This window comes from Momordica charantia, assembly GCF_013281855.1.
Source record: "Momordica charantia cultivar OHB3-1 chromosome 6 unlocalized genomic scaffold, Mcharantia_2.0 BLBB01000006.1, whole genome shotgun sequence".
In the NCBI taxonomy this organism is placed as follows: domain Eukaryota; kingdom Viridiplantae; phylum Streptophyta; class Magnoliopsida; order Cucurbitales; family Cucurbitaceae; genus Momordica; species Momordica charantia.
Window position 1 is genome coordinate 7,949,984 of NW_028275164.1, and position 27,679 is coordinate 7,977,662.

At 36.1% G+C, this 27,679-nt stretch overlaps 1 protein-coding gene, 1 long non-coding RNA gene and 2 pseudogenes across 4 annotated transcripts in view; 1 reads left to right on the forward strand and 3 right to left on the reverse strand.

Moving 5' to 3' along the window:
- Nucleotides 1-258: 258 nt before the first annotated feature.
- LOC111021448 (uncharacterized) lies at nt 259-8,259 on the reverse strand. 2 transcript variants are annotated; one of them, XR_015791942.1, is made up of 4 exons: nt 8,025-8,259; nt 7,833-7,919; nt 7,618-7,711; nt 259-6,359 (listed from the first exon to the last, which is right to left on the reverse strand). It is a non-coding gene; the product is annotated as an uncharacterized LOC111021448 (long non-coding RNA). The 2 variants fall into 2 exon arrangements; XR_002602839.2 differs by lacking the exon at nt 259-6,359 and having other exon boundaries at nt 7,124-7,711; nt 8,025-8,258.
- LOC148210631 (U4 spliceosomal RNA) lies at nt 1,957-2,086 on the reverse strand (annotated as a pseudogene).
- A 2,908-nt stretch (nt 8,260-11,167) lies between the features above and the next one.
- Nucleotides 11,168-12,160, forward strand: LOC148210632 (uncharacterized; annotated as a pseudogene).
- Nucleotides 12,161-13,089: 929 nt separating this feature from the next.
- Nucleotides 13,090-27,679, reverse strand: part of LOC111021425 (callose synthase 3) — a 35,836-nt gene continuing 21,246 nt past the window's right edge. For both annotated transcript variants that reach the window (XM_022298389.2, XM_022298387.2), the window contains exons 31-44: nt 22,834-22,943; nt 22,608-22,733; nt 22,465-22,533; nt 22,166-22,355; nt 21,542-21,692; nt 16,950-17,069; nt 16,759-16,877; nt 16,572-16,655; nt 15,759-15,871; nt 15,451-15,680; nt 14,512-15,309; nt 14,359-14,409; nt 13,775-13,960; nt 13,090-13,625 (exon numbers count right to left, since the gene is read on the reverse strand). In XM_022298389.2, the coding sequence (XP_022154081.1) occupies nt 13,377-13,625; nt 13,775-13,960; nt 14,359-14,409; nt 14,512-15,309; nt 15,451-15,680; nt 15,759-15,871; nt 16,572-16,655; nt 16,759-16,877; nt 16,950-17,069; nt 21,542-21,692; nt 22,166-22,355; nt 22,465-22,533; nt 22,608-22,733; nt 22,834-22,943 (2,596 nt within the window). In that variant the 3' untranslated portion in view covers nt 13,090-13,376. The remainder of the gene's footprint in view (nt 13,626-13,774; nt 13,961-14,358; nt 14,410-14,511; nt 15,310-15,450; nt 15,681-15,758; nt 15,872-16,571; nt 16,656-16,758; nt 16,878-16,949; nt 17,070-21,541; nt 21,693-22,165; nt 22,356-22,464; nt 22,534-22,607; nt 22,734-22,833; nt 22,944-27,679) is intronic.

The following is a 27,679-nucleotide window of genomic DNA, read 5'->3' on the forward strand; positions in this document are numbered from 1 at the left end:
AAAACTTTTGATAAATATATTACTTCATATTATAAATTCATTTTATATTTGTTAAAATTAAAACATGTAAAATATAATGAACGTTGTAAAATAATAATTATACAAAATTTATAAAAATTTTTAATAAATTAATTAATATAACTTTAGATTCATCGAAATATTTAGTTTGTAGCAAACACATATATGAAAACACTAAAAACAAATTGATTACCAACCAAACGCACTGGAATACAATCAGTTGGTCCTACAGATAAAGAATTCAACATAAAGTGTGATTATTGGTTTCATTAATACTTGAAATTTGAATAATATGAGAGAGGAAACGTTTGATATCTGCCCAGACAATCTCTCCTGAATTTAAAGAAAAAAAAACCTCGTTATTCCATTCTCTTAAATTTAGATATCGTATCCTTACAATTACATATTTCTGTACTACAATTTAATGTTCTATCTTCAAAGCAACCACCAAATATAAATGTCATTAAAGAATAGTACGAAACGGTGTCGGGAGGGAATTATGACAATTATATATTATAGTTAACTTAGAACTTGTCACACCCAATCATTTGGGGGCTAATGGTAGAAAACTAGTGAAGTCAAAAATTCATCTGGTTCGTACGCGGACACAGGTGGTGCATGACTACTGACTACTTATGTTTGAAGCAAGTCACATGTTAAAACTCTAATCTATTAAATATGTTCATCAAAATCTAAATTTTGAAAAGAAAAAAAAAACAATATAGATGGTAGGAGATCTTTAAAAACTCTGCGTTTTTCCTTTTTTTAAGGGCAAAAATAGGGGTAAGTACATTGGTGAGACCGGTCCTCGAATTAATATTTATACCTGTAATTTATTGTTATATTAATATTTTTACTTGTTATTTATTGATTGTTTTAAGTAGAGTAACTTACTAAGAGTTCCTCCGCAAGATTCATCCACTAAGGATGAGTCGGGGTCTAAGATCAGGGCAAAAGGCGTAGTCGGTGGACAACAAGTGAATATATTTATCAAGGACGTAAAATATCATTACTTTTTAAGGATAAAAAGGATAGAGAAAATATCTCGAACAAATGTTATCCAGGCATACTCCCAAGACTATTCCACAAATATTTCCTCCACCAGCGAATTATTGTGGCATTTGCTGAAGAAGATGGATGATATAATTGAGTAGAGGCTAGAATATTGGGCATCCTGTGGTAGTGCCATATCATTTTCTCACTGAGAATATTGTTTGCATCCTCTATATGGAACCGAGCTTGTATAGCATTATTGTTGCCATCCAAAAGAGAGAAACACAAACCTCCTTGAACAACAGTTTTAAATTTGGGAGGTCTGTCTCCCATCACCAACTGAAGTAAGGGATGTGGCTCTTAATCAAATTTCAATGTTTGAACTTGAAGCAAAAGTAGCTAATGGGAATGGAGATGTGAACAGAAACTATGAAGAAAAACCAAAATTTGCTGCCCATAAATACTCACTAGTCTAACAACTCCTAATAATATAAACAGAGAGACACTGTTTTGATCAAACTAAAAGCATGAATCCAAAATCAAAATGAGAGAATTAAGCGTTCTAATTAGCTTACCAAAAGCAAGTATGCAATTGCAAACAATGTTGTCGTAATCAAGGTGACGAGATTCGAGACGAATGTTAGCTAAATTAACCCCTGGAAAATTGCACTCAACTTTCACCTTCCAACTGATACAGTCTATAAAAAGTATGAAAAAAAGATTTAAGTTCATGATTTCATAGGCCTACATTCAGAGTTATTTAAAATTAAGCTGATAGAAACCTGTTTTTTCTTCTGTTTTGTTTCAGCAACTCACCTTCATTTCAAACAGTATTAGAAAAAACACAACACCACCCATGATATGCCATATCCCTGCGATCTGTGATCAAATCATGAGCTCATCTTGACTACCAACTAATTGAAAAACTGAGTACGCAAGTAAGGGGATTACAACCTCACAAAACAAAACCAACTGATGTAAGCATCAGTTATAACTGGAAATAGTTTTCAAACCAGCAATAAACGCGCCTCGATTAGAACCTCACTAGCTGCGTCATTGCCCCAAGCGCAAAGATATCAGCTATCTTAACAACCTATCACATTATTATTCTAACTTGGATACTAAATTCTTCCAACATCAGTCTCAATTGAGATCATGAGCTAGTATGAAGGAAATCAGTCGAAAACATTTGCAGCCTTCCAATCCTTTGCACATATTATGGCTTCCACAGTTTTTGGATGCAAGGAGCTGTGATACTCATCCATCCTTTTCTGTTTAGTACTGAATACTGACACCAAAGAACTAATGGCAGAAACTGAAAATGACAAAATATTCCCAGCCAATTTTAAAGTCCCACACTTGAGTGGGTACTAGAGCATCTTCCAAATACTGATCCAACCCTGTTGTCATTTGTCTCAACCATACAACTCAAAATTTGTAAGGGGTGGAGCCGGCTCGACATATTCAGAAGACAATTATTGAGTTCCCTTATCCACCACATTGAAGCAGCGAGAAGCTTCTTCGCTGTATAGTTTATGGAAGCTAAATTCAACCATCCTGAAGCAAGGACCCATCACAATACCCCACCCCTAAAACTATGCTCCAATCTTTCAAATATTTTTTTTACCATAGCTCTCTTCAGCAGCAGAACCTTAGGATGACATAGCCTTAAAGTTAAGGTCGAGGTTCAAATGAGGAAAGGCTTACGGTGGATACCTACGCACCCAGAGACAAGGAAGGGCGTAGTAAGCAACGAAATGCTTCGAGGAGTTGAAAATAAGCATAGATCCAGAGATTCCCGAATAGGTCAACCTTTCAAACAGCTACGGAATCTATGGGCAGGCAAGAGACAACCTGGCGAACTGAAACATCTTAGTAGCTAGAGGAAAATAAAGCAAAAGCGATTCCCGTAGTAGCGGCGAGCGAAATGGAAGCAGCCTAAACCGTGAAAACGGGGTTGTGGTAGAGCAATACAAGCATGGCTAGGCGGGTTCACAAAATAATCCCCACCTGCCTCACACAATAAAGAATATATATTCCAAATGTGTTCAAATATAGCGACCGGATGTGAACGGAGTTTAGTGCTAAAAATGTTTACTTATCAAACATGAGCTTCAAGTACTTGCACACAATCCCATCTTTGATCCAATCTTTCCTCGAATAGGCGACTTTCTAATGCTCTATAATCGGAATCAACAACATCAAAGGATAAAAATTATCTCATTTCAAATATTACCACCAACATGTTATACATTGTGTTCCACTACGTTCAGTCATCAATATCAAACAACACATTACCCTCAATTGGTGGTGTTGCTCGAGTTTGAGAAACTTTTTTTTGATGAAAATCTGAAGTAATCACAAAGGCTAAAGCACGCCAAACTTCTGCAAAGTACCAAAAATACAACTTTTGACCAAAAGTTGACGAACAAGGATCGGTAGATCACAAGTGGAAAGATAACGCCAAATAGTATTAAAAACATTACCATCAAATGATTTGATCGATGGTGAGAAAGAATACCTTTCTCTCCAATAGAGATACATGCATCAAGAGAACCGTTAAAAGTGTTAAGGTTTTTAGAATGTATTTGTGTAGCCTCCAATGCCTGGTAATGAAACTTCCGATAAGAAACACTACACATACCCGACATGTCGAGCAGACCTCCACGTGTCCAGACTAAGAGATATGCGATTGGGAATTGCTTTGATGGATCTATTAAGAGCTTCCCTCCCTGCTGGGTAGATTTCCAAGCATTACCTCAAGGTTAGAGTTTAGGTTGAACTTAAGCGAGAAGTTTTTAGCTAATGAAACAAACTCAAGACTCTATATCAAGTCGATGTTCACACATGATAACCATCCAAACAAGGTCGTCGCAGCGACCAAGTAGGTTCGGAGCTGAGGTGGAGCATGTGGGTCAGATTCCTCGATTACAGCCTTGGTCATTATTTTCCCCACCAGTAACAACAGTGAAACTTTCAGAAATGCGATATTAAATTGACCATTCACTCAATTTTCTGAACCATGAGGTAAACTTCTCTTACATGCCATCTTAGAATCATCATTTACCGTGTCATACAGGTATCAAACTTTTTTCTACACAGATTTATGAGAGCATCGTCCATATTTGGCGAGTGAACCATTGATAAGTTAAAAAATTGAAAATGTTGCAAATCCAAAAACCGTAGTTGAGTGATGCTCGGATAATACTACAAAAGGACAATTATAAAATTAACACAAAAAGCGGATAATACTACCAAAGGACAATTATAAAATTAACACAAACGTAAGGGAAGAAAGCAGAGGAAAATGGACGAAAAAGCAATAATTAAGTTTGGACATGAGAATGAGGAAGAAGCCAATTGATTTTGACTTCTTTCATTTTCATGATAACCTAAAGACTTGCTTACCTTGATGGAGTCTGACAATATAAATTCACGGATTTTAATCACAATATTCGCATTGAAATTTGAAATGATAAATAAGAGAGAAAATCAATTAATCATACCTTACTTGCAAGTTGCAGCTGCAAAGGGTTTGAGATGTCGCTATTGGAGTCTGTACTCTTCGCACAAGAAGATTTGGGGGCAACTTGATGGTTGTTTTTAATTGGGCCCTAAATCATCTTGCGCGAAGAGTCCAGACTCTGACGACGACGTCCCAAACCGAAAGAAAGGTATTGTTAACTGATTCTCTCTCTCATTTGTCATTTCAAACTTCAATGCGAATATTGCGATTAGAATCTGTATTTTCAGAGTTCATGAATGAAATAAGCAAGTCTGTCTATAACCATGAAAATGAAAGAAGTCAAAAATCGATGGGCTCATCCTCATTCTCAAATCAAAATTTCATTGTTCCTTTTCCACCCATTTTCCTCCGCTTTCTTGGAAGTCTACTGTCAGTTTGTGTTAATTTTATAATTGTTCTTTTGCAGTATTGTCCACATAACTTAACTACTGTTATTGGATTTGCAACATTTTACTTCACATTCTTTTATTAGGTGTTCACTCTCCAAATATTAGCGTAGAAAAAAGTTCGATATTTCCCTGGTGGTTCAGAAAATAGAGTGAATAGTCAACTTAAAGCACCACGTTTTTTAAGGTTGCATTGCTGTTCCTGGTGGGGAAAGTAACGGCAGGTTATAGCCAAGATGTTTCACCCACGTGGCTCCACCTTAGCTCCGAAGGTACTCAGTCGTTGCGACGACCTTGTTTGGATGACTATCATGGGTGAACATCAACTTGATATCATCGAGATTCCTAAGTTTGTTTCATTGGCTAAAAAGCTATCACCTAATTTCAACCTAAACTCCAACATTCTATAGAGATATTGCTTGAAAATCTACCCAGCAAGAATGAGAAGCTCTAGATAGATCCATCGAAGCAATTCTCAATCGCATATCACCTAGTCTGAACACAGAGGTCTCCTCGACACGTTGGGTACATGTTTCTAATTGGAAGTTTCATTGAAAACCATAGAACCCTTGACACTCTTAAGGATGCTCCTGAGGTACAATTGGAGATTGAAAAGAAAGGTATTCTCCCACCAACGATCTTCAATGGGTAATGTTTTTAATACTATTTGGCGTCATCTTTCTACTAGTAATCCATGTACCCTTAATCATTAACTTTGGATCAAAAGTTGTACTTTTGAAACTTTGACTAAATTGCGAAGATGTGTTATGCATCAGAGAAAATGCAATAACAGAAGATCAGCGTGCTATAGTCTTTGTGATTACTTACGATTCTCATAAGGAAAAGTTTCTCGAACTTGAGCAACAACTTCACGTGCCAATTGAGGATAATGTGTTGTTTAATATTGATGACCGAACGCAGTGGAACACAACCTATAACATGTTGATGACGGCTTTTGAAACGAGATAAGTACTTTCTCCTTGATTCTGATTATAAGGCATTGGAAAGCCCCCATCTAAGGAAGATTAGAACAAAGTTGGGATTGTGTGTGAGTACATTAATCTCTTGTTTGATGCCATAAATATTTTTAGCATCAATCCCCGTTCACAGCTGTATTTGAACCCATTTGGAATATATATTTCGAATTGTGTGAAATAGGTGGACATTATTTTGTGAGTCAATTGAAAATAGCTGTGGTAGAAAATTTTGAAAAATATTTGAAAGATTGGAGCATAGTTTTAGGGGTGGTTATTGCTATGGATCTTTTGAAGATGGTTGAATTTAACTTCCATCAAGTACAAAGATGGTTGAATTTAACTTCCATAAACTGTACTTAGGTAAATTTAATGTCTCTAACAATGTGCCCATAATGACCCTATCGCCCTTACCATTGTCTTTCGAGTTCAATTCCACTGCCTTGTAACCTTCCATTAAGTCTATAAAAGAATGACATCGAAATAAGAAGAAAATATAAGAGATGAGCTTAGAAATTAGTACACAGTTCAAAAGCTATATATTAATGAGGCAAAAATACAAAGATATTTCAAAGAAAGAGATCAAGGAAGAATCTCATGTTAGAGTCTTAGTACAAAACAGAGGAATTAGTACCGTGAGATTTCAACTCAAGTGGTAAATTAGCAAATTAATCTTTCAAAACTAATTTTTATTTTTCTGTTTAAAAAACAAATGGAAAAGATATTTTATTTATTGTGTCATTTTAATTTTTTTTTCTTCCATATAATAATTTAAAAACATAACACATCAAAATCAGTTAAACTAAAAAATTAATTAATAACTATAAATGGACAATTAATTTGAAAACATAAAAAGATAACATTTGAAAACAACAAAATACTGCCACCATTTTCTGCAATTTTTATCTTAAAATATTATTCCACTACGGTTTTTTACATAAAAAAACATACATATTCTTAAGAATAGAAACTAATTTTAAACCTGATTTCCAATCAGAAGCTTAGAGAAAGGCTTAATGTTATTTTAGAACCCTGATCAGCGTTAGAGGTGAGCAAAGCACCCTGAAATACTGATCCAGTCAATAAAAGCCAACCGAACCAACATTGGTCGGTTGGTTTGATGAAGAATTCGATCAGAATCGGTTTTTCATTTAAAAAACTGACTTGTAAGCCAATCGGTTTGGTCGGAAGAGTGATTTCCAACCGAACCGACCGATATTTATTAAAAAAAAAAAAGAGGACAGACAGCATTTCATGTGCCGCTGGTTTCCAATGTTCTATTAAAAAAAAATAATATTTCTTTTTTCTTTATTCTATTCTTACTCTCCAGTTTTTTCAACTTCAACTTCAGCCGTCGTTCTCTCTTTTTTATTTCTTTTACTTATCTCCGTGCTCTCATCACTAATCTTCTTCATCTTCTTCTTCATTCTTCTTCGTTCCACCTCTTCTTTCATTTTTCTTCTTTCTCTTCTTCTTTCATTTCTCTTCTTTCTTTCATCTCTTTCAGTTTTTTTTTTCTCAGGGAAGGCCGACTACAGCTCCTGTGCCGGCAACTTTATATGAAAAAAAAGTTGTTACAAAAACCAACGAACCGACCGACCAAACCGACTAGTTGATCGGTTGGTGCAAGTAACCATAACAGAGGTAGTCGGTTACTCGATTTCCATAATAAGAAACCGACTAGGTCGGTTTTCAACATTGGAGTCAGCCAAAAACCTACCTGACCAACCGATGCTCACCCCTAATCATCACATATCGAGTGCAGAGCGAAAACTAGAATTACCTGTTAATATTTAAATTTGTCAATATTACCCCTGAAAGAACAGAAGTAGATGTGCATTGTTAAGAACTATAACATCGAAAATCAGTAATAAACATGACAAATAGTGAGACTAGAATGAGTTCTACATAACCACCCAACATAGAAATGCATACCTGAAGTCCAAAAACAAAGTGTAGAAAGTCAAGAAAATTCTGCAGGCAACTTTGAAAGGCCACTGAAATACTTTAAAGCTGACACTGCTGCTTTCACCTCACCATAAAGTTGGGTTTCAAGACAACAGACAAAAAAAGGGTAGAACATTCACATTCCAAACTAGAAAATTGTAGTATAAAACACCAACATACCTCGCCCATCGCTTGGAGAAAAACTGATCATCATTTGGATTTTATTTCAACTGAAGTAATCCTTAGATAAATGATAGGAACAAGTGGATAAATGGTATGATAACGGAGTGAAAGAGAAGAAAGATGTAAGAGTAAAGAGATGAAGAGAGAGAGAAAGTAGGAGAACAAAAGAGAGGGAAAAATTGATTGAAAAGAAAGAGAACAAAAAGGGTGGCTAATAGAGAGCTAAAATAAAATAAAAAAAAAATTATGTTTCACGTGAGTTATATTTATATAAAATTATATATACTTTTATTTATTATTATTATATTTTACTTTTTAACCATCCTTTTATCAATTTCTTCTCCTTTTCATTTTCTCTCTTCCTCTTTCTTCTTCCATGTTCTTCCCCTCTACCCTTTCATCTTTCTTATCGTATTTCAGCCACAAAACCACTCCTTTAAACTGTGTTTTAGTTTCGAATTGAGTACCTTTTAAAAACCGACCAAACCGACCGATTGACTAGTCAGTTAAAATTTAAACGGTCGGTTTGTAAAGAGACGGAAGTATAAAGAAAGTTGCTAGGTCGGTTTTTGGCATCGTAGGCACATTTTTTTTTAGTTTCGGGACGTATTAATTATATTTAAAATATATAAAAACTTTTGATAAATACATTTGTTTCATTCTTATAAACTCATTTCGTTTTTTTAATTAAAACATGTAAATTTAATATATTATAAATTATATAATATTGTAAAATACTAATTCTAACAAAATTTATAACATTTATATTAATAAATTAATTAATTATATAATATTTGCAAAACATCTTGAATTTGTTTATTTCAAATGGAGAATCAATTTTCAAATCTGCTACCAAACACATAACTGAAAACAAACAATACTCTTGGTTTCAAATTTCTTTTTAGCAGCCTCGTCCAATTTTCGTAAAAGAATGAGGGTGGCGGTGGCTAAGGCAACAAAGAAAAGGGAAGAGAAGAGATTTAGGTAAGGGAAATTGACAAAAACAACATTTAAAAAGTTTTCACTTTGCTCAAATAACCTGTACTTTAAAAATTTACTTGTTAAAACTAAATCAGTAGAACGATGTGAAATTACTGTAATATCCTCATTTTTCGAAAAAACTCATTTAATGACCACCAACCGAACCATAACTTGGACAAGTAAATAATTAACCTTGCCCGCGTTACATAAAATTTTAGAATTTATTACTAACCAACTTGTACCTACAAAATTACTTGTACCAACCAATTTGTACTTCCCATTAATATTTTGGATAACAAAAATCTTAAAAGTAAATGTTTCCTTGGATGTTATCTTCTCAGGAGCTCGTACAAATTCCAAAAAGTTAAGAATTTTTAGCTACTTTGAAGAAATTATTTTTATTGTCTACGGCATTCCACATTTTTATGATCGTTTAACTTTAATGTTTGTTTTGCAGGTTCAATACATTTTAACGAGGTCTGTTCTGCTCTAACTTTCTTTTTTGCTTTCTGTTATGGATTGATAAATTCATAAGTCGTTGATATATATTTTTGAACAATTTTTATGTGTTTGGTTAAAAATCGTAGCGTTCTAATTAGTTTGAAGCTATTCTGACATATTGATTTAACGACACCCCAAGTTTTTGCACAAGGTATAAATTTATGACATATTCAAAGATTTAATTAAAAATCTGTTTCCAAAATTCCAAAACTTGATTTATTAATCCAAACAAATTAAATCTTAAAATAAAAATAACTCGAGTTTTCAAATTCCAGGCCCAATACCTATACCTTAGGAGGGAGCTCTTTGGCAGACTCAAATTGCCTAGCTTAACCATAAAACCACTTTCATCCAAATTGACTCTGTGTTAATAAAGATAATTATCCTATCTTATATAGCTATGATCACATCTTTCCACAGCCCAGACTTTATTTGCATTTACCTTACAAATTTAAAATTTAAGAACCATAGAGTTTAAATATAAAAGTCTCAAAATCAAGTTCGAATACCAAAAACTCCAGCAAACATAAACATAAAATAGTCCAAAGATTCTCCAAGAATACTAAAAAATTTCAGTAAACATAAACTCATATGGAAGAATGGTCAAATTTCGAAAAACAAACCCAAAATCTCCACAAAACAAAACTTAATCTTATGCGATTTCAATTTATAATCAAATATCATACAAAATGTTTTCTCGTCTTAATAATATTTATAATCAGCCATCTATTGCCTGCCACCTGTCCACATACAATGAGACTTTATATAAAATAATAAAGTAGTTCAATAAACAAATCAAGTTTTGTTAGTAAGCCGAGTCAATCTCCATCTCACTTATCGACCTAACTGTCATGAGGTCGAGCCGACCTTAAAGAGTGCCAGTAGGTGCGAACCCAACGAAGATGTTCTTTTGGACTGCTGTCGCATTATCCGAATATCGGAGAGCTATTGGACTGTTGTCGCCTGTCGGAGTCCATCTCTATAAATAGAGATCATTCATCTCATGCGACGTACGCAAAACTATTCACTTTATAATAATGTACGCAATCTATATTATTATAAACATGTGCCAATTTGAGCCTAGCTCGATTTGTTAAGCATATGACCAAAAGGTCCTTAATTCAAATCTTCATCCCCACATATTGTATTGAAAAAAATAGTAGGATAAACATACACTGAGTCCAAAATGTTAATATAATACATACCTTTTATCGGTATTTATATAAAACTATTAGTTTAAATTTCTTCTATTAAATAATTTAGAATGCAACATTAGTGTTAAAACACGGATTAAAATATCACTCTTAAACGGTAAGTTTAGTCGCTAAGCTTCTGGATGCATGTCGAGTCAATAAACTTTAAATAACGTCTACCAATAATACTATAATTATGAGTATAATATGTTGTGAAATTTTTAATTAACTTTGTGTTAATAAATCCCTTAATTTTAAAAAGTGTCTAATATATTTTTAAATTTTTGATAAATTTAAAAATTAAATTGTCAGATACAAAAAATTTCATGTATAAGATTAGTTAACTTTAAGAAAGGTCAAATAACTTTAAGCACTGAATTGTTAAATTCGATAAATCTTCATAAATTTTTTTTGGCTAAATATGGAAAACCTAATTTGTGTGGTTTTCTGGAGTTATAAATATTAAAAGAAGAAGCCCGAAAGAGGAGTGCGGGAGCCACTGTTTTGTTGGAATCGTTTGGGAAAAGTTAAGACGATGAATTCGAAGAACATAAGTTGGGAGCTTCCACCAGATTTGATTCGTTCTCGAAGTGTGTAAAGCATGGAACAATCTGGTCTTAACTTGTAAGTTTCATTCTCCCATCTCAATTTCCAACCACTTCTTTTTTGCCCGTTGTTATCAGTCGTTTGATCGCAATCTCCATTGCATAACCTTGGATTCTAAACATATGAGAGAGATGAGCAGTGTTGCCAAATTTAGTTTCCATCCTGATTTTTTTTCTTCGTTTTCTTTGCCTCCGCTGTATCTCAATTGTCAATTCTTGCAATGGACTCCTTGGTTCTTATATTTAACATAGAACCAACACCAATATAACCAACACGCTAGCCTTTGAAGTTGAAGTTCGCATATTAAATCCCATGACAAATGAGTATTTCAAACCTCCTATTCCAAATGCGAATAAATGAGTACAAATGAGCAAGACTCTGCTATAATAACGATAAATATGCTATCTTATTCAAGAATTTCACATTTGGCACAAATCGCAAATGCATGTGCATCCCGTGGGAAAGCACTGTGTTTACTTTAATGGAGGCCTTTATTGGATTGGAAACCACATTATACCTCCCAAAAATGTATTATACCGCTTGGATGTAGAAAAGGAGGAATTGCAGAAAATTTCTTTTCCCATATATGGCAATTATTGTTCGATTAGTCTTTAATTGACACTCTATTTAACTTTAGCCTCGAGAGACTTGAACCTTGAATACCATGCTTACTACGTAGTCTCGAGAGACTTGAACCTTGAATACCATGCTTACTACGTGTGGAGGATGGACGGAGATTTTTCGTGGACTAAAGCATTTTATGTGCTCTTACCAAAAGAATATTTGAATCAAAAACCACTTCGTAACCATCAACTTCAACTTATTAAAGCCTGTGAAGATGGAAAGATCTTGAGACCAAGATGTTAATATTATGGAAGTTCATCAAATCAACTCCTTCAATTTTGAATCTCTCCACAATCCACAAGATTTTAGCAAGGGATGCTTGAAGTATAGTGTTTATTTGTTTATATATCTTTTTTAAGATTAGATAAAATCCATGTTCTGACTTATCTAGGGGTAAGGTTTTTTGTTTTTTTGTTTTTCTATCCATCTAGGGTTAACAAAGAGTTTTAAACTTTAGCGTTTTTTTTTCTTTTTTTTTTTCTTCGTACAACATATTGAGAGGGATTCGAACTCACTCTTTGTTGAGGTATATATCAATTATCGCTGAGCTATGCTCACTTTGACGGTTTTTTTTCTTTCTAAATGATTATGAAGGAAATAAAATGATAAGTCAGCTTTAGTTTTTTTTGGTTCACATGATCCCATTCAACGATCATATACTGTCCTCGTCAAGCTCATGATTGCTCAAATTAATGGCTAATCAAAATTATAAATTTAAGTATATAACCTGCTTCATCATAAAAACAGTAAATTTAAACAACTCAACCAAAAATAAAATAAAAAACTACTAACTATTTTTCTTTATTAAAGAGTAGGAAGCAGAAATAAAAAAACAAAAAACGTCGAGTCTTAAATAACCTAATAGACACTTTTTGAAGTTAATTACTAAGTTTAAAAGTCCAGAAACTAAACTTGTAAATTATCCCGAACATAAAAATTAAAAAATTACAATTAAGATTATGCCCATACAGCCAATATAAATGGATTTACAAAAGTAAATAAGTTAAGTACTTACAAAACTATTTGTCAAAATCAAATGCTTACAACCATGTACCATTATATCAACAAGTTTAACCTTTATTTTAGTTAACATAATGATTTAAAATAATAATTGATTAATAAAAATGAATCAAAAGAAGTAGGGCAGGGACATTGCGTAGTGAATAAGATTCAATAATGTTATTAATAATAATGTTTAAATACAAGAAAAACCCCATCATCAACCATATTCAACTCTAGCAAGATTACATTTTGAGTAGTGGAATGGACGTGTGAACAGAAACTATGAACAAAACCAAAATTTGCAGCCCATCATACATACTACTACTCTACTACTAGTCACTACCTACCATTGATTATAACTCCTAATAATATAAACATGCCTCTCAATGCATCATCAACTGCAATCAAGGAATTGGTGAAAGGTACTGTTCTTACAGTGTTCTTAATCTTTGTTGCGGGATGAGCGGTCCTTCCGATGTCCACCGAGAATACGAGAAATCTGCAAACCTCTGCTGAAGGCTTGGTTGAAGAGCATACGGGTCTGGAATTCTGAAACAAAAGGAAACCAAGCAAGGAATGCGACCGGAGTGAACAGAAGAAGACCCATGATGATCTCGTAACCGCGAGCGAGTGTCCTTACGGATCCCCAGAAGCCAGCTTGATGGACGAGTGGTTTCAATGCTTGCGCAATCTGAGAAAACATCAGTTTAAGTAGGAGAAATTTGAAACAAAAGAGAGGGTCCGGGGTGAGGGAGGGAGAGGGTCTCTAAGCATTCTAATCAGATGGATTGAAAAATTAAATTTGGAAATAAAGAGGAATCAGTGATCTAATGGACTTACCAAAAGCATACCCCAACCAGTAGGCATGAAAGCGAGTATGCAGACAAAGATGTCCTGAACCGTCATATGAGGAAGAGCAATCAAGGTGACGATAATCGAGACAAATGTTAGGAAAATTAACCCTTTTATCAGACGAAACACAAGTTGGAAATTTGCACTGAACTTCCGCCTTCCAACTGATACAGTCTGTAAGAAGGAAAAAAATGTTAAGTTTATATTTTGACAGGCCTACATTCAGAGTTATTTAATCTTAATTTCCCTTAGAATAGCCAAAAGGGGCCATGAGAGAGATGCATACATAATCTAAGAAAATCATTTGGCTGCACTAGATCAACAGCATATTTCCATGCAATGAACAAAAAAAATAGCTAATCAATAAAATGGAGTTGTCACTTCAAGTGCAATCCTAAACCAGTATAAAGCTAACTTTTTCTTCAATGGTAAATTCAAAATTTCACCGCAATTGTTGTATAAGTTTAAGCTAGCTTTAGTTTATATATCAATTTTTTTTCTCCAAGTGACTCGTAAAATTAAGAATATCACAAAATTCTTTTGTCTCCGGTCCAGAATTCTCTGCAACTCACCTTCATTACAAACAGTATTAGAAAAATCACCAGCCACGATATACCATATACCTGTGATCAAATAGGGAAAAGAAGAGTAAAATAATTAACTTCGATATTCCCACAACCTAGATACAAAGGTGAATGGAATGGGACATGAATTGGTTGATTTACCAGGAAACTTTTCGTGCGCTCAGTAATGCTAAGATGATAGACAAGACCATACTGATAGATAAAGAACCGAGACGCTAATAGTATCTCAGCAACTAAACCACGCTTTCCAGAGTGGCGTAAATGCTCTTGTTCTTCCTCCCACCATGATTCCCAACTTTTTTCTGGTGGAACACCAATTCCACCTCGATTACTAATCCATTTATTCCAATCTGTCCAATCATCGACTATCTTTTGCCACTCGAAACCAGAAGGGTTGAAGAGGAAGGGGGCAAACAACCACGTGCCAACCATAAACCACATGGATATAGTAATCAACAAATAAGCCACAGCAGATCTGTAAGTGTGACCAAATATCTGGTACACAAGAAGTAAAATCATGAGCTCAAGGCCTTTGACAAAGTGGCTACGGGAGTAAAGCCTGTAGTTATCAGCAAATTTGGCATGAAACACCACAAACCCTCGACCTGTAGGCCTGTATTTAGAGCCTCCATGAAGTAAAGTCCTCCCATAATAGTGGGTCTTTGTTCCAAGAGAGAAAGTAAAAAAGACAGGGGCGAGTTGTAACTGCATCAGTATGAATTCACTCAATGCAGTGCGGAATCCCCTTTCCAAACCAATCTCCATCAGCATAGGCAAGGCCATCAAAAATCCAATCTGGACAAAAGATTGAGAAGCAAGGGCCACTTGCAGAGGTTTATTGTCTCGAATCGCCGGTTGTGTACTCAAACCTTTTTCGAGTCCACTAAGAACAAGATAAAGGCGACCATAAAGGAACACATATACTGTGAGTACAGTAATCTGCAAGAAGAGAAATCATAAAAATGAAGCAGAAAGTGAAGGAGAAATTGAATAAATATGATAACACATGTCAATATGTATCAGATAACTAATAGAAACAACATTTAAATATAAACAGAAGACAGAGAACAAACTCCATACCAGAGTACTGAAATAGAACCCGATCGTGGTAAAATAACAAGACAACATTCGGAAAAAGTCAAAACGATGTCCAAGCCGGTATATATCACGACTCAGAGTCTGCTCCCCATTCCCATTAGCTATTTTTGCTTCAAACATTGAAATCTGATTAAGACCCACATCCCTTCCTTTCCCCACTTGAATGTACTCGTGATGAGTGACATTGCCTTCACGAAGAGTTGAATTGAAACCTAAAATTTATAGATACATTAATTATTTGGTGAAGCCAAAATCATTTGTAAAGAACTTAAAGACAAATCATCTCATACCAGCAAATATGTCTTCGCTCAAATTGATAACCTTAGAAGCTTTACTGACGCCCCCTCTAGTTAGGTGGAAGAGCCTATCAAACACATCTGGATGTCCATAGTGGAAACGAACCCTATACAGAACAAAAATATAAATACATTGTTGATTTGATTTCAAGTGGTCAATTTATGGTACAGTTTATATTACCTAATCCATAAACATTTTTATCATTGTTTGAACACAGGAAGACAACCGAATTGAAACAACCATAATGGGATATCATGAGTGCATGCAACATAAGCAGACTAAAATTCTTGGCTTCATCAGTTTTCTACAATTAACCTCAAAATGACCCTGTAACACTCAACTTGTGATAATAGTGAGACTTAATCCCTCACAAGTCTAACTATAATTGTTATAATTTCATCCAGACACCATTAGGTCCAATTCTTTTATGGCCTTAATATTCGTTACTTTGAAGATTGAGCAATATTAAACCAAGAACATTTGTACTTCAAATTATGATTATAATTTAGTAAGGTCATGTCGTTTTCAAGTTTTCAACATGACGAAGCAAGTTCAAAGCTAATTGCAACTAATCATATTTCTCAAAAACCATGATAAATGCTTGCAAGATGTACAAACGTCCTATTTATAGATAAAAATAAAACTACATCAAACAATATTCTAAGTGAACAAATAAATATGGAACTATCTCAGTTTTCATTTCTGTAATTTTTTCTCGTCTACAAGCACGCAATCATGAAGAGATGATTACTTCTTTCATCGTTCTCAATGAAAGCTGGTTTCTCATAAAAGGAATGACTACTTACTTCAGAGGATTGGCCAATAGTCTCTGACCAATGGTAACAAAACTTGTTTCTTGATTGGACATGAACCATGCAAGTGAAGAAACACTGCATTGACAAACAAGAACAATTACGATGAAGAAAGCATAAATTGGCAACGACAACGACAAGCTAAAAAATTAAAGGATCAAGAGAAAGAGAGAGAATTTGCCTTCCAGTAAATATATGCTCCCTAAGTCCAAGAATTGAGGGGTATCTTATACCATCATGCTTCTTAAGAAACTCTTGCAACAAGTTCCTCATCTTCAATGCTTCTTCCATGTAGTTATCCTAACAAATAACAATATAAACAATCCAGAAAGTACACAACAAGAATAAGACCATTACAATTACTGAATATACCTGATTCATGTCTATTGTTTGCAAGCCCTCGCCTCGTGTAAATATTATTGCATGGTTCTGATTTTCTGGCTTACCCTCACCCAAGATAGCAGGACCCGGGAGCTTTATTTGATAAATAATCTGTATTTCCATTTTGCAGGACAAAAATGAACTATCATTTACATTGAAAGTTCATCTAATGGAGCTTTCAAATTTTTACAAAAGGACGTCATCTTATTTAACCCAAGGAGCATATCAGAGAACTATCTAAATTACCTTAGAAACCATAAGATCCCAAAAGGAACAAAAAAGTTTCAGCTTTGAGAAGTAAATGCGCGGCAGAATATAAAAGTGTTATCTTTAACAACAACAGGAAAAAACGACCTGTCAAAAAGCACCTCCAGAAATTTACACAGCATCTTCCTCGCAATCATTCAAGATAGCATTGACCATGTGCTCATTGCTAAGATAACAACTAAGTTTACTTAACTTTGTCTTTGATTTATTATTTGAAGTTACCATGCGTTTTTCTGGTACAATCAGGGTAGGGAGGCCAATAGTATACTACGGTAAAAAGTTAAGCTTGGTAAGGACTAAGGAGACAAGGATACAAGAATTTTATGGAATCATCAAGCCCTATAGTTTGGTAGCACTACCTAATAATAGCTAACAAATTTATTCTACATTCTAATCATAGAGCAATAAAATTGGTGAACTGAAATTTCGAAACCCGTTGAGAAGGTTGCATGCTTTTTAGGTTGCTCACCTAGTTCGCATTCAACATAAAAGCACATGTACAAATAAGGCTGTAGCACACCAAGTGAAGGTTCAACTCTCCTACTACCTTAGATTCTAATATAGAGGCTTATAATATAATGATCGTCCTGGTTCTGCTAAAATTTGGTTCGAATGAAGATGCCATGCGAATCATAATTTCTTTTTATTGCGGACTATTCTCTATTTAAAGAAAATTCATTGTGCTCACCTCACCTTATTCTTCATCATGAGAGCATGTTAGTAGTGAACTTTATTCTAATGGACGGTATGGATATTATTGAGCAAATAAAACTTCGGCAAACTCACTTTTGGTAGATTTTACTGGCCACAGGGTTGAAAGGATGCAATTAATTTTATCTGGTAGTGTCCTATTTGCCGAATGACCAAAGAGACTTTCTTCATTTGAATAAGACTATTCACCACATCCAATACTAGTGAATATTTATTGTTATTATTTCGATAAGAAACAAATCTTTGCAACTAAGGGCAACTAGAGGTCTTCTTGTTGGTTGTTATTTTGTGAAATGAACAAAATAACCCGAAAGACAGGATTACAAAAGGGACTTCCAACCTGTTAAGAGGTACTTTCTAGCCATATGATCCAAAGGAAAGCTCTAATTAGTTCAACCCATTGTTGAAAAAGTGCCCCACCAACAAGGCTTGCATAAATAAATTAGGGCTAGATCGTAGTGGGGTTTGCCAACCAAATGGCGAGACAACCCAATTACAGAAACCAATAAAAAATTCACAAGAAATAATTAAGTGTCCATGTTTTAGCCTCTTTAAAACAAAGGAAGCAGTAGTTCGGAGATATGGCAACGTGCGGATGCTTCTTTTTCACCAAATCTTGAGTATTGATGGCATTACGATTGAGTTTCCAGCAGAAAAATTTTAACCATTTTAGGAAATTTGTCCCTCCAAATTCTGTTGTATAAGGGAGTAAATGTTGCTCCACATTAGAGATCAGAAACCTTTAGATGGATCAATGGGCCATAACCACGTATCTTTTGTTGGGGGAAGCATGGTTTGGGAGAGCTTATGAGATAGAACCAGCCATTCGTCAAATGTGGCATCCTTTAAAGGTCTCTGAAAAACTATAATCCTATGATTTAGTGACTTTGGACCATAGCTCCGAGATTCTGGCAGATTTGTATGTGGCTAGAGCATAAAACTTGTGGAAATTGTTGCCAATGTGTTGAATGTGAGCCATTTATCCTGCCAAGCACTAATGTTGCTGTTGTCGCCAACTGCTCAAGTTGATTTAGGGGAGGATTGCACGTCGAGGGCCTTTGAAATTATAATAATTGGTACTCGCGACACATCAAAATGGGTTTCACCATATTTCTGTAAGGTATATCCAAATCCATTTGGATAGAAGATCAATGTTCCTTTTCTTTATATTCCTCATGTTGAGACCCCTCCGTGAAGGGGAAGCTGAACTTTTTCCAATGACAAGGTGAGTTTTACCTTTGGAGTTTGGGCCTTCCCAAAGAAAGTCACGTAAGACTTTTTCCATCTTTTTGGCTGCCTTACCCAAGATGTGGAATATGGAAAGGTAGTATGTAGGGAGGTCTGAGAGAACCGATTGGATAATGGTGAGTGATGTGAGCCTTCCTCCTTTAGAAATATAAAGGTTGATCCATTTAGAGAGTTTACACTTCAGTCTCTCAATGATAAGCAGGCAAAAGCCTCCTTCAAAGTGTTTCCATTTAGAGGAATCCTTATATAACTGGTTGGCCAAGAGCCCATTTTGCACCCTCACGCTTTGGCATGGCTAACCCCTAAGAGTTCTGGTTTGCTGTACTTGATGTTAAGAACCACTGCCAGCTCAAAGTCTTTAATGATGATGAAAAGATTATTGATGTTTAAAGGATCCTTGCTAGAAAAACGAAGGTGTCACATTGTAAGTGATTGATCTTAATAGTAATATGAGGCCTCTGTTTGCTCCATGCAGGAGCAGCCAGCTTAGAACATCGATGACCAAGATGAAGAGAAAAGGAGATAGGACGTCTTCTTGTCTTATACCGCTAAATAGTCAAGAGTTACTCCTGGGTTTTTCCATTTATGATGATGGAAAAGCTCATCCATGAGATGCATGCATGAATCCACTTCCTCCATTTTGTTAGAGCTTTATTAGATCCCAAGTTTATGACCACCTTATAAACTTCCTTCAAGGTGAATTCTTTTTCTAGAAGATGGTTGCTTTGCATAGCGATTGGGTCCCATGACATATTTTAGGGATAAAAACAATGGCCTTTCTTCCAAGGGTAAGGAACTTGAGGTAACTCGATTCTAACTCGTATGCCGATACCCTTTATTACTTCTTATATTTAGTGATAGAAGCTATTTTATCTTTTAAGGGGATTGGGTAATGGTTCAGGTTTAACTGGTTAACTATATCATGAGCTGGCTACACAGGTCATGTTGGTGAGGGTCAACATCTCCGTTGGTTTGAGGCCTTTTAGGTGAAACAGAAAATAAAGTCATGAAGACCTATGTCCAAAATGAACAATATCATTGTAGAAATGTGGAGGGTGTGATTGTCCCTAACTAGTGGTATCAGAGTCATGCCTCTAACTTAATCATATCAGTAGAATCGTAAGGTGCCGAAGAAAGAAGCAGCGAGCCTAGAAAAATGTACTCACGGGGTGATCCGTGGTTGAGCTCTATCAAATAGGCAGAGTAATCTAAAGAAGAGGAGTAGGCCTGGATAAGACTTGACAGATGGATAACTATGTGAGGGGAAGCACGCCGGTACTTTGTTCGAGGGGAGGATTGTTGGAAATGCAATCAAAGTCTCATATTGGCTTAATAAGGGAAAGATTATGAGTATATGAGTGAGGTACAACATCTCCATTGGTGTGAGACCTTCTAGGTGAAACAAAAAAACAAAGTCTTGAGAGCTTATGCTCAAAATGGACGATAATATCATACCATTGTGGAATATGTGGAGGGCCTGGTTATATCGAACAAGTGGTATGCTCCTAACTTAGCCATATCGGTAGATTCCTTAGGTGCCGAAGAAAGAAGTAGTGAGTCTCCAAAAGTGTACTCATAGTGTGATTTGTGGTTGAACTCTATCGGATGGGCAATGTGCTCTAAAGAAGAGCAGTTGGCCTGAATAAGAGTAAGAGTTGATGAATGCATGACTATTTGAGAAGAGGCATGATGGTACATTGTTTGAAGGGAAGTTTCTTGGGAATCCAATCAAAGTCTCATATTGGCTAAACAAGAGAAGAAAAACATTCTAACTGAGGCCTTTTAGGTGAAACCACAAACAAAGCGAGGACTTATGCCCAAAATGGGCACCATTGTGAAAATGTGGAGGGTCTAGTTGTCCCTGACAAGAAAAAGACTCTTCCCCGTGTATTTTGAAATACACCTTTTCAAAATACACGGGGAAGAGAATATTCATTATAATTTTTGTGAATTAAATGCTTAAAAGGCAGTCCAATGTCTGGAGACAACCCAACCAATCGACTGACTTTTGACTTTTGGCATGTTGACAGTGACCACCAAAAAATGATATTCCCTGTCGATTTGAAGCCAACAACTTTAACATACTGACATGTCACCATAGATGTTGATGTGTTGGTTGACATTTAATCTATCCTAGTAAATTGTTTAATTCTATTCTAGTATAAAAACATCAATGTTCATTTGGTGATGATCAAGACAGAAATGAGGAAAAAATGGAAAGGGGGAAGGTGTAAAAGAAGGACAAAGCAGAATGAGCATCATAACAAACGGTTGGTAAACTGACAGTCAGCTCCTATACAAGATTGACATCAGTAACTAAAACCATGTCAAACTGAACAGGTTATTTTGAGAAATACCTCATCCAATTGCACATGCTCAGAAGAATCAATGGATTTGGGTGAAGCAGCCTTCACAAGGGATGAATAATAAGTCTTCTGGTTTTTCTTGGATTTGTCTTTACTAGGTTCTTCTACCTCATCAATGTATGCCACTCGAAGTGATGGATACCTGCAACAGAGTAAACTTACCCATGAACTACAGTCCGTGGTCAAGAAATATAGAGCAGGGTATTGTTGTTTGGAAGCTTTCGTTCGAAATTTTGCTTTTTATAAACTCAAAAATCGTTTAGCTGTTCATTTTTCAAAATAATCTTCAAAACAGAAAATGATAGTGGTAATAACAGAAGATTATAAAACAGAAATAACATCTCGCTAATTTCATGAGTTTTCTTAATGGATTAATAAAACATATGTTCCTGTAGATAATTAACGATCTTTTTTTAGTATTCAATGATTTAAATCCATTACATTTAAAAGTTAATATAAAAAAACATAAACAAAATAATAGGCGCAGAAAAAATAAAACAACAAAATGCTATTTGAATAATTAGTAATAGAAAACAGCTAAATAGAAGTTAGTCTAAAAACTGTATCTAAATACAGTTGTTAAAAGAAGTTTTATCGAACTAGTCCCTCACATACTTTGTCATTAGTTTCAAAATGTCCTGGGCACGAGCATCACCAGTTTGCTTCTGAATACCATACTGCTGACATGACACAACATACGTAAACTTCATGTCAGATATTGCCTGACAATGTGCCCATAATGACCTATCACCCTTAGAATTGTCTTCTGAGTTCAATTCCACAGCCTTGTAACCTTCCATCAAATCTAGAAAAGAATGACATCGAAGTAAGAAGAAAAGAGAAGAGATGACCTTAAAACCAAAAGAATGCTAGTTTTAAAACCTGACAAAAGAATACAAGTTGGAAAAGAGTACCTTGATCCTCAGCGGTATCAAGAAAAGCTTGAAGCTCTAATGCCTTTCGGTAATACATCATTCCTCTGACTGGATTTAAAACAGTGTTAGATGCAGAACAATGTAAATGCAATGTAAATTACAAATGTAGAGAAGGAGAGAACCAGTTTTAGTCAATGTTTGGCCTCTGTAGGATGCCCAGAGGCGAAGTTCTTCCTCAAGTTCACTCACTCCTTTTAATTCCTCTTCCGAAGAACAATTCACTCTTTCAAGAAAGTTCTTCCATTCATCTAAAGATATACAGACCATTTTTTCATCAAAATATAATTACTTCTACTGGGTAATACTTCAAGTTCAAGTATAACAATACAAAGAAGAAGAAAAAAATACCTGGATATATCTTTTGTAAGTAGAAGAGAATTGAAACTCCATCTTCATTTGGCTCTTCCAGATCATGCAATGAAAATAGAACCTCCTCCGTGTAGTATGGAGTTAAAACACTGCATTTAATGTTACAGTATCAGCAAACAGATAGAAAAGAAAATAGAGTTACGGCCACATATATAAAAAGGAAGAAATCTGTCTAGCTTGATAAAGAAAAACCCACCACCTATACAACAGTAATAAAAGAAGATAAAATATCCAGTGAATGAGGAAAATATGAATGCAACAATAACAGAAAAAGTCTAGAATAAGGGAAAGAAAATTTCTTTCTTTTTTTCCCATGTAGCTCTATATTGTTATTAAAATCAATTATAATACATAACCGATTGCAATCAACTTTGGAGAAGATTTATTTCGACAAAATAATCTGGACCTTCCTCAACCATTTGGCCTACCATCTGCTACTCAAGCTATAAAGGGCCATGGACAGCGATTTTTCAACATGTCTGCCTCATAAAGGATGTAGGCATCTGCCGAGTGGGGGAGAAAAGCCAGCTCAGCTTCTGGAATGACAGATGGCTTACACAGGGATCCTTGGCTAGACTCTTTCCGACCCTATTTGCTCTATCAGTGAACAAGGGGCCACAATTGCAGATCACTGGTCTAGAACCACCTTCTTGTGGAACTATAACTTTCGCCGGGCTCTCAAGGAGGAGGAATTCCATGATTGGCTGCGCTTATCTCAGATATTAAACTCGATTGTCCCTCCCTCCCTTGAGGATCTATGGTTATGGCCTCCAGAAAACAATAGATCTTTTACCACAAAATCTGCATTCAGAATCCTCAATTCACACACCTTCCCTTGGGCCCCCACCCTCTACCCAAGTCTTTGGCAAGGAAAATGTCCTAAGAAAGTCAAATTCTTCTGCTGGGAGCTTAGCCACGGGGCCCTAAATACATATGACAGGGTTCAGAGGAAACACCCCCACATGGCTCTCTCCCCCAATTGTTGTCACCTCTGCTTTGGGGCATCAGAGATACAAGGCCCCCTTTTCATCCACAGACCACTGTGCCTTTGCCACATGCTTTTGGAACCGTCTTCTCTTGGAGTTTGGATGGCAAACTGCCCTACACACTAGACCCTCCATCTTCCTTGACTGCCTCCTGACGGGCCACCCTTTCTGAAAGGCCAAAGCTACCCTTTGGGCTCTTATAACACAGGCTTACCTATGGAGCTTATGGTTGGAGAGAAATGATAGAGTCTTCAATGATAAACCTCATTCTTTTGATAGTTTTTTTGATAGAGTTATATTATTAGCTCTCGGTTGGTGTAAATGCTTCTACTCTCCCTTTAACAACTACTCTCTTAATGATCTTATTACAAGTTGTGGAAGGCTTTCTTGTAATTGCTTACACAGCCGTTTGTATATTTCATACCATAAATAAAATCAATCATAATACGAATTTAGTTGCCAGCAACAAAAAACATTCTTACAGTGCCATCTATTCATCATCTCATCGAGATATGAAATGACCGGAATTTATACAGCTCAAGGACAATTCCCCGCACTAAATAATATGATGAATGATGACCTAATTTTTTTTTTTGAACAAGATACGAACTTCTCATTAAGATAATGAAAAGGAACAAAAATGTTCAAAGATACAAACTCTGTGACTGGATATTGAAATTCCACCGGCAAGTATTTTTAGCCTGATTATGCACAAACCATTACATAAAGCATAAAAAGTACAAAAATATAAAGGCTTATACATATCAAAACCAAAGACCATCCTCCCTCCTAGACCTTCAACTCCAGAAGCTTCTCCAACCCACATTTCATCCTTCACTAAAAGGACGCTAAGCTATAACTATAAGCCATGTGAAAATGTCACACACAATATCTGAGGCGTTAATATCTCCCTCACTATGTTCGACTCCCAAAAATCCTCAATGACCAACTAAGATGCTTGCCATGCGGACTATATATAGCCAACTCACTAATCCATCTGGCTCTAACCTGTTGGCCCAAATGTGTCACCCGATTCAAATGCAACATGAAAAGTTCACCTCACAAAGCAATGGGTTAGGTTGACAGTCAGTAGGGATTGAATAGACTAGAGATAGGTTCAATGTTGACTATCAATTGGAGAGCCAAAAAACCAAAACCTTTTTTACTGGGACAGAGAAAGTTGAAAGAGAGGAGATCAAGAAGACTTACTTCAAATTAACTATTAGAGAGCAGAGAAAGTGGGCTCAAAAGTGTAAGCTAGAGTGGCTCAAGGAGGGGATGAAAACTCCAACTTTTTCCACAGATGGTCTTCGGCTAGAAAATCTAAAACCATTATCTCCCTGCTAGAAAAGGATAGTGCATATTTGCTAACCTCATAAAATGAGATAATGCAAGAAATTGTTGGTTTCTACAAACAGTTATACGGGGAAATTTCGGGGCCTCACTTTCTTATTGAAGGAGTTCAATGGGATGGCCTTGGGGAGAGATGGTCAACATGGCTCGTAAGGCCTTTTGAAATAGAAGAGATTCAACAAGCGGTCTTTAGCCTTGGGAATTTGAAGTCCCCAGGGCCGAATGGTTTCACAAATGAATTCTATAAAAAGTCTTGGAAAAAACTTAAGCAAGACATTCTAGGGGTGTTCCAAGATTTTTTTAGAAACGACATTATTAACCATGCACAAATGAGACTTTCATATGCTTAATCTCGAAGAAGTTGAAGGCGATGAAGGTTGGAGAGTTCAGACCGATTAGTTTGGTAACTTCTCTGTACAAGATCATCTCAAAGGTTCTTGCGGAAAGAATAAAGAAAGTGTTGTCGATGATTATTCACGATGCACAATCGGCTTTCATAGAAGAGCGTCAAATCATAGATGCTATCTTAATTGCGTCTGAGGCGGTAGGGGATTGGGAGGTGAGGAATAAGTCTGGTTTCGTGTTAAAACTAGATTATGAAAAAACCTATGACAAAGTTGATTGGTCCTATTTGGAGGCAGTCATGGAACAAAAAGGCTTCGGCCCTTAGATGGAGAAGATGGATCAAGGGATTTTTGTCTTCCGCAAACTTTTCTGTTCTTATAAATGGCAGACCCCGAGGGAAAATTCTTGCGAAACGGGGCTTGAGAAAAGGGGATCCGCTTTCCCCTTTCCTCTTCACATTAGTAGGAGATTCTTTCAGCAGATTGGTTCATTTTTTTAGTCAAAGGAGGCTGATTAGAGGCTTCGGAATTGGTAGACAGGCGGTGGAGGTATCTCACTCGCAGTACGCAGATGACACCATGATTTTTTGTCCAAATGAAATAGGTATGTTGGAAAATTGGTGGATGATTTTAGACATCTTTCTACAAGCCCAGGCTATCTTTGAATTTAAAGAAAATGGCCATCATCGGAATCCATGTAGAGGAAGACTTGCTTCAGGCTACTGCTAGAAAGTTGAGATGCAAGGTGGAAAGGCTCCCCTTTCCCTACTTGGGAATTCCTTTGGGGGCAACTATAAGAAGAAAGCTTTTTGGGAACCTTTGATTGATAGAGTTAGACAAAAGATTGACAAATGGAAGAACCTTTACCTCTCAAAGGGTGGTCGGCTTACACTCGTGCAATCTGTGATTACCAGTCTTCCTCTCTACTTCTTCTCGATCCTAAAAGCTCCAACGAGAGTTGTTAATGAAATCGAGCCGTTGACTCAGAATTTTTTTTGGAATGGGGAAGGATAAAAAGCCCTTGTAATCACTAGGTGAATTGGTGGAAGACCGCACTTCTGTTGCAATATGGAGGCCTCGGAATAGGGGCTTTACATCAAAAGAATAATAGTTTACTGCTTAAATGAATTTTGAGATTCACCCAAGAAACCAATGCTTTGTGGCGAAAGGTGATTACAAGTATCTGCGGTGACAGCTCCCATAGGTGGTGTACACTTCCACCTAAAGGGCGTGCGAGGGGAAGGTCGTGGTTTGATATTTTTAAAAATAGCACGTTCTTTTCCAAGTTCCTTGAGTTCAAGGTGAGAACGGGAATTAGAGTTAAATTTTGGTCGGACATGTGGATTGGGAATGATTCTCTACGGAATTTATTCCCTACCATGTTCAACCTTTCTACAAAAAAGGAGGCTACGGTAGCTGATTGCTGGAACATCAATGAAAATGACTGGGATCTAGGCCTACGTAGAGGCCTGTTCGATTGGTAGGTTGAGAGTTGGATGGGGCTTATGCAAGCAATAGATGTGGTGCGGCTGGGGGAGGGTGAGGATCGAGTAGGATGGTCCCTAGACAGAAATGGTCGATTCTCTACCCGTTCGGCCTGTTTGAAATTGGTGGAATCAAGCCCTCTTTGAGGTCCGCTTTCATTTCGATAGTGTGGAATTTTAAGGCTCCAAAGAAGATCAAAGTCTTTCTGTGGTCCCTCACCCATGGAAGCTTGAATACCCATGATAAACTTCAGAGGAAGTGTAAAAACTGGATGTTGTCCCCCTCAGTCTGCACTCTTTGTATGATGCACAGTGAATCACATTTTCTTACACTGCCATTTTGCAACTCAGACTTGGTATTTCCTCCTAAATATTTTTGAGATCTCCAGCTGCTTCCCAAGACAGATAGAAGATTGGTTGGCTGAAGTTCTCCATGGGTGGACTCTACCTAAGAAAACTAGGTTTATTTGGTGTTGCACCTCAAGAGCCCTCCTTTGGCATCTTTGGCTCGAAAGAAACTCTCATGTTTTTGAAGATAAGTCCACTACTCTTGGTCCTTTTTGTAGGAATGTACAGCACATGCATCAATTATAGTAAATTCTTTTGTAATTACAACCTATTCATGACAATTGGATAGTGGTTGCTTAGCTTTTTTGGT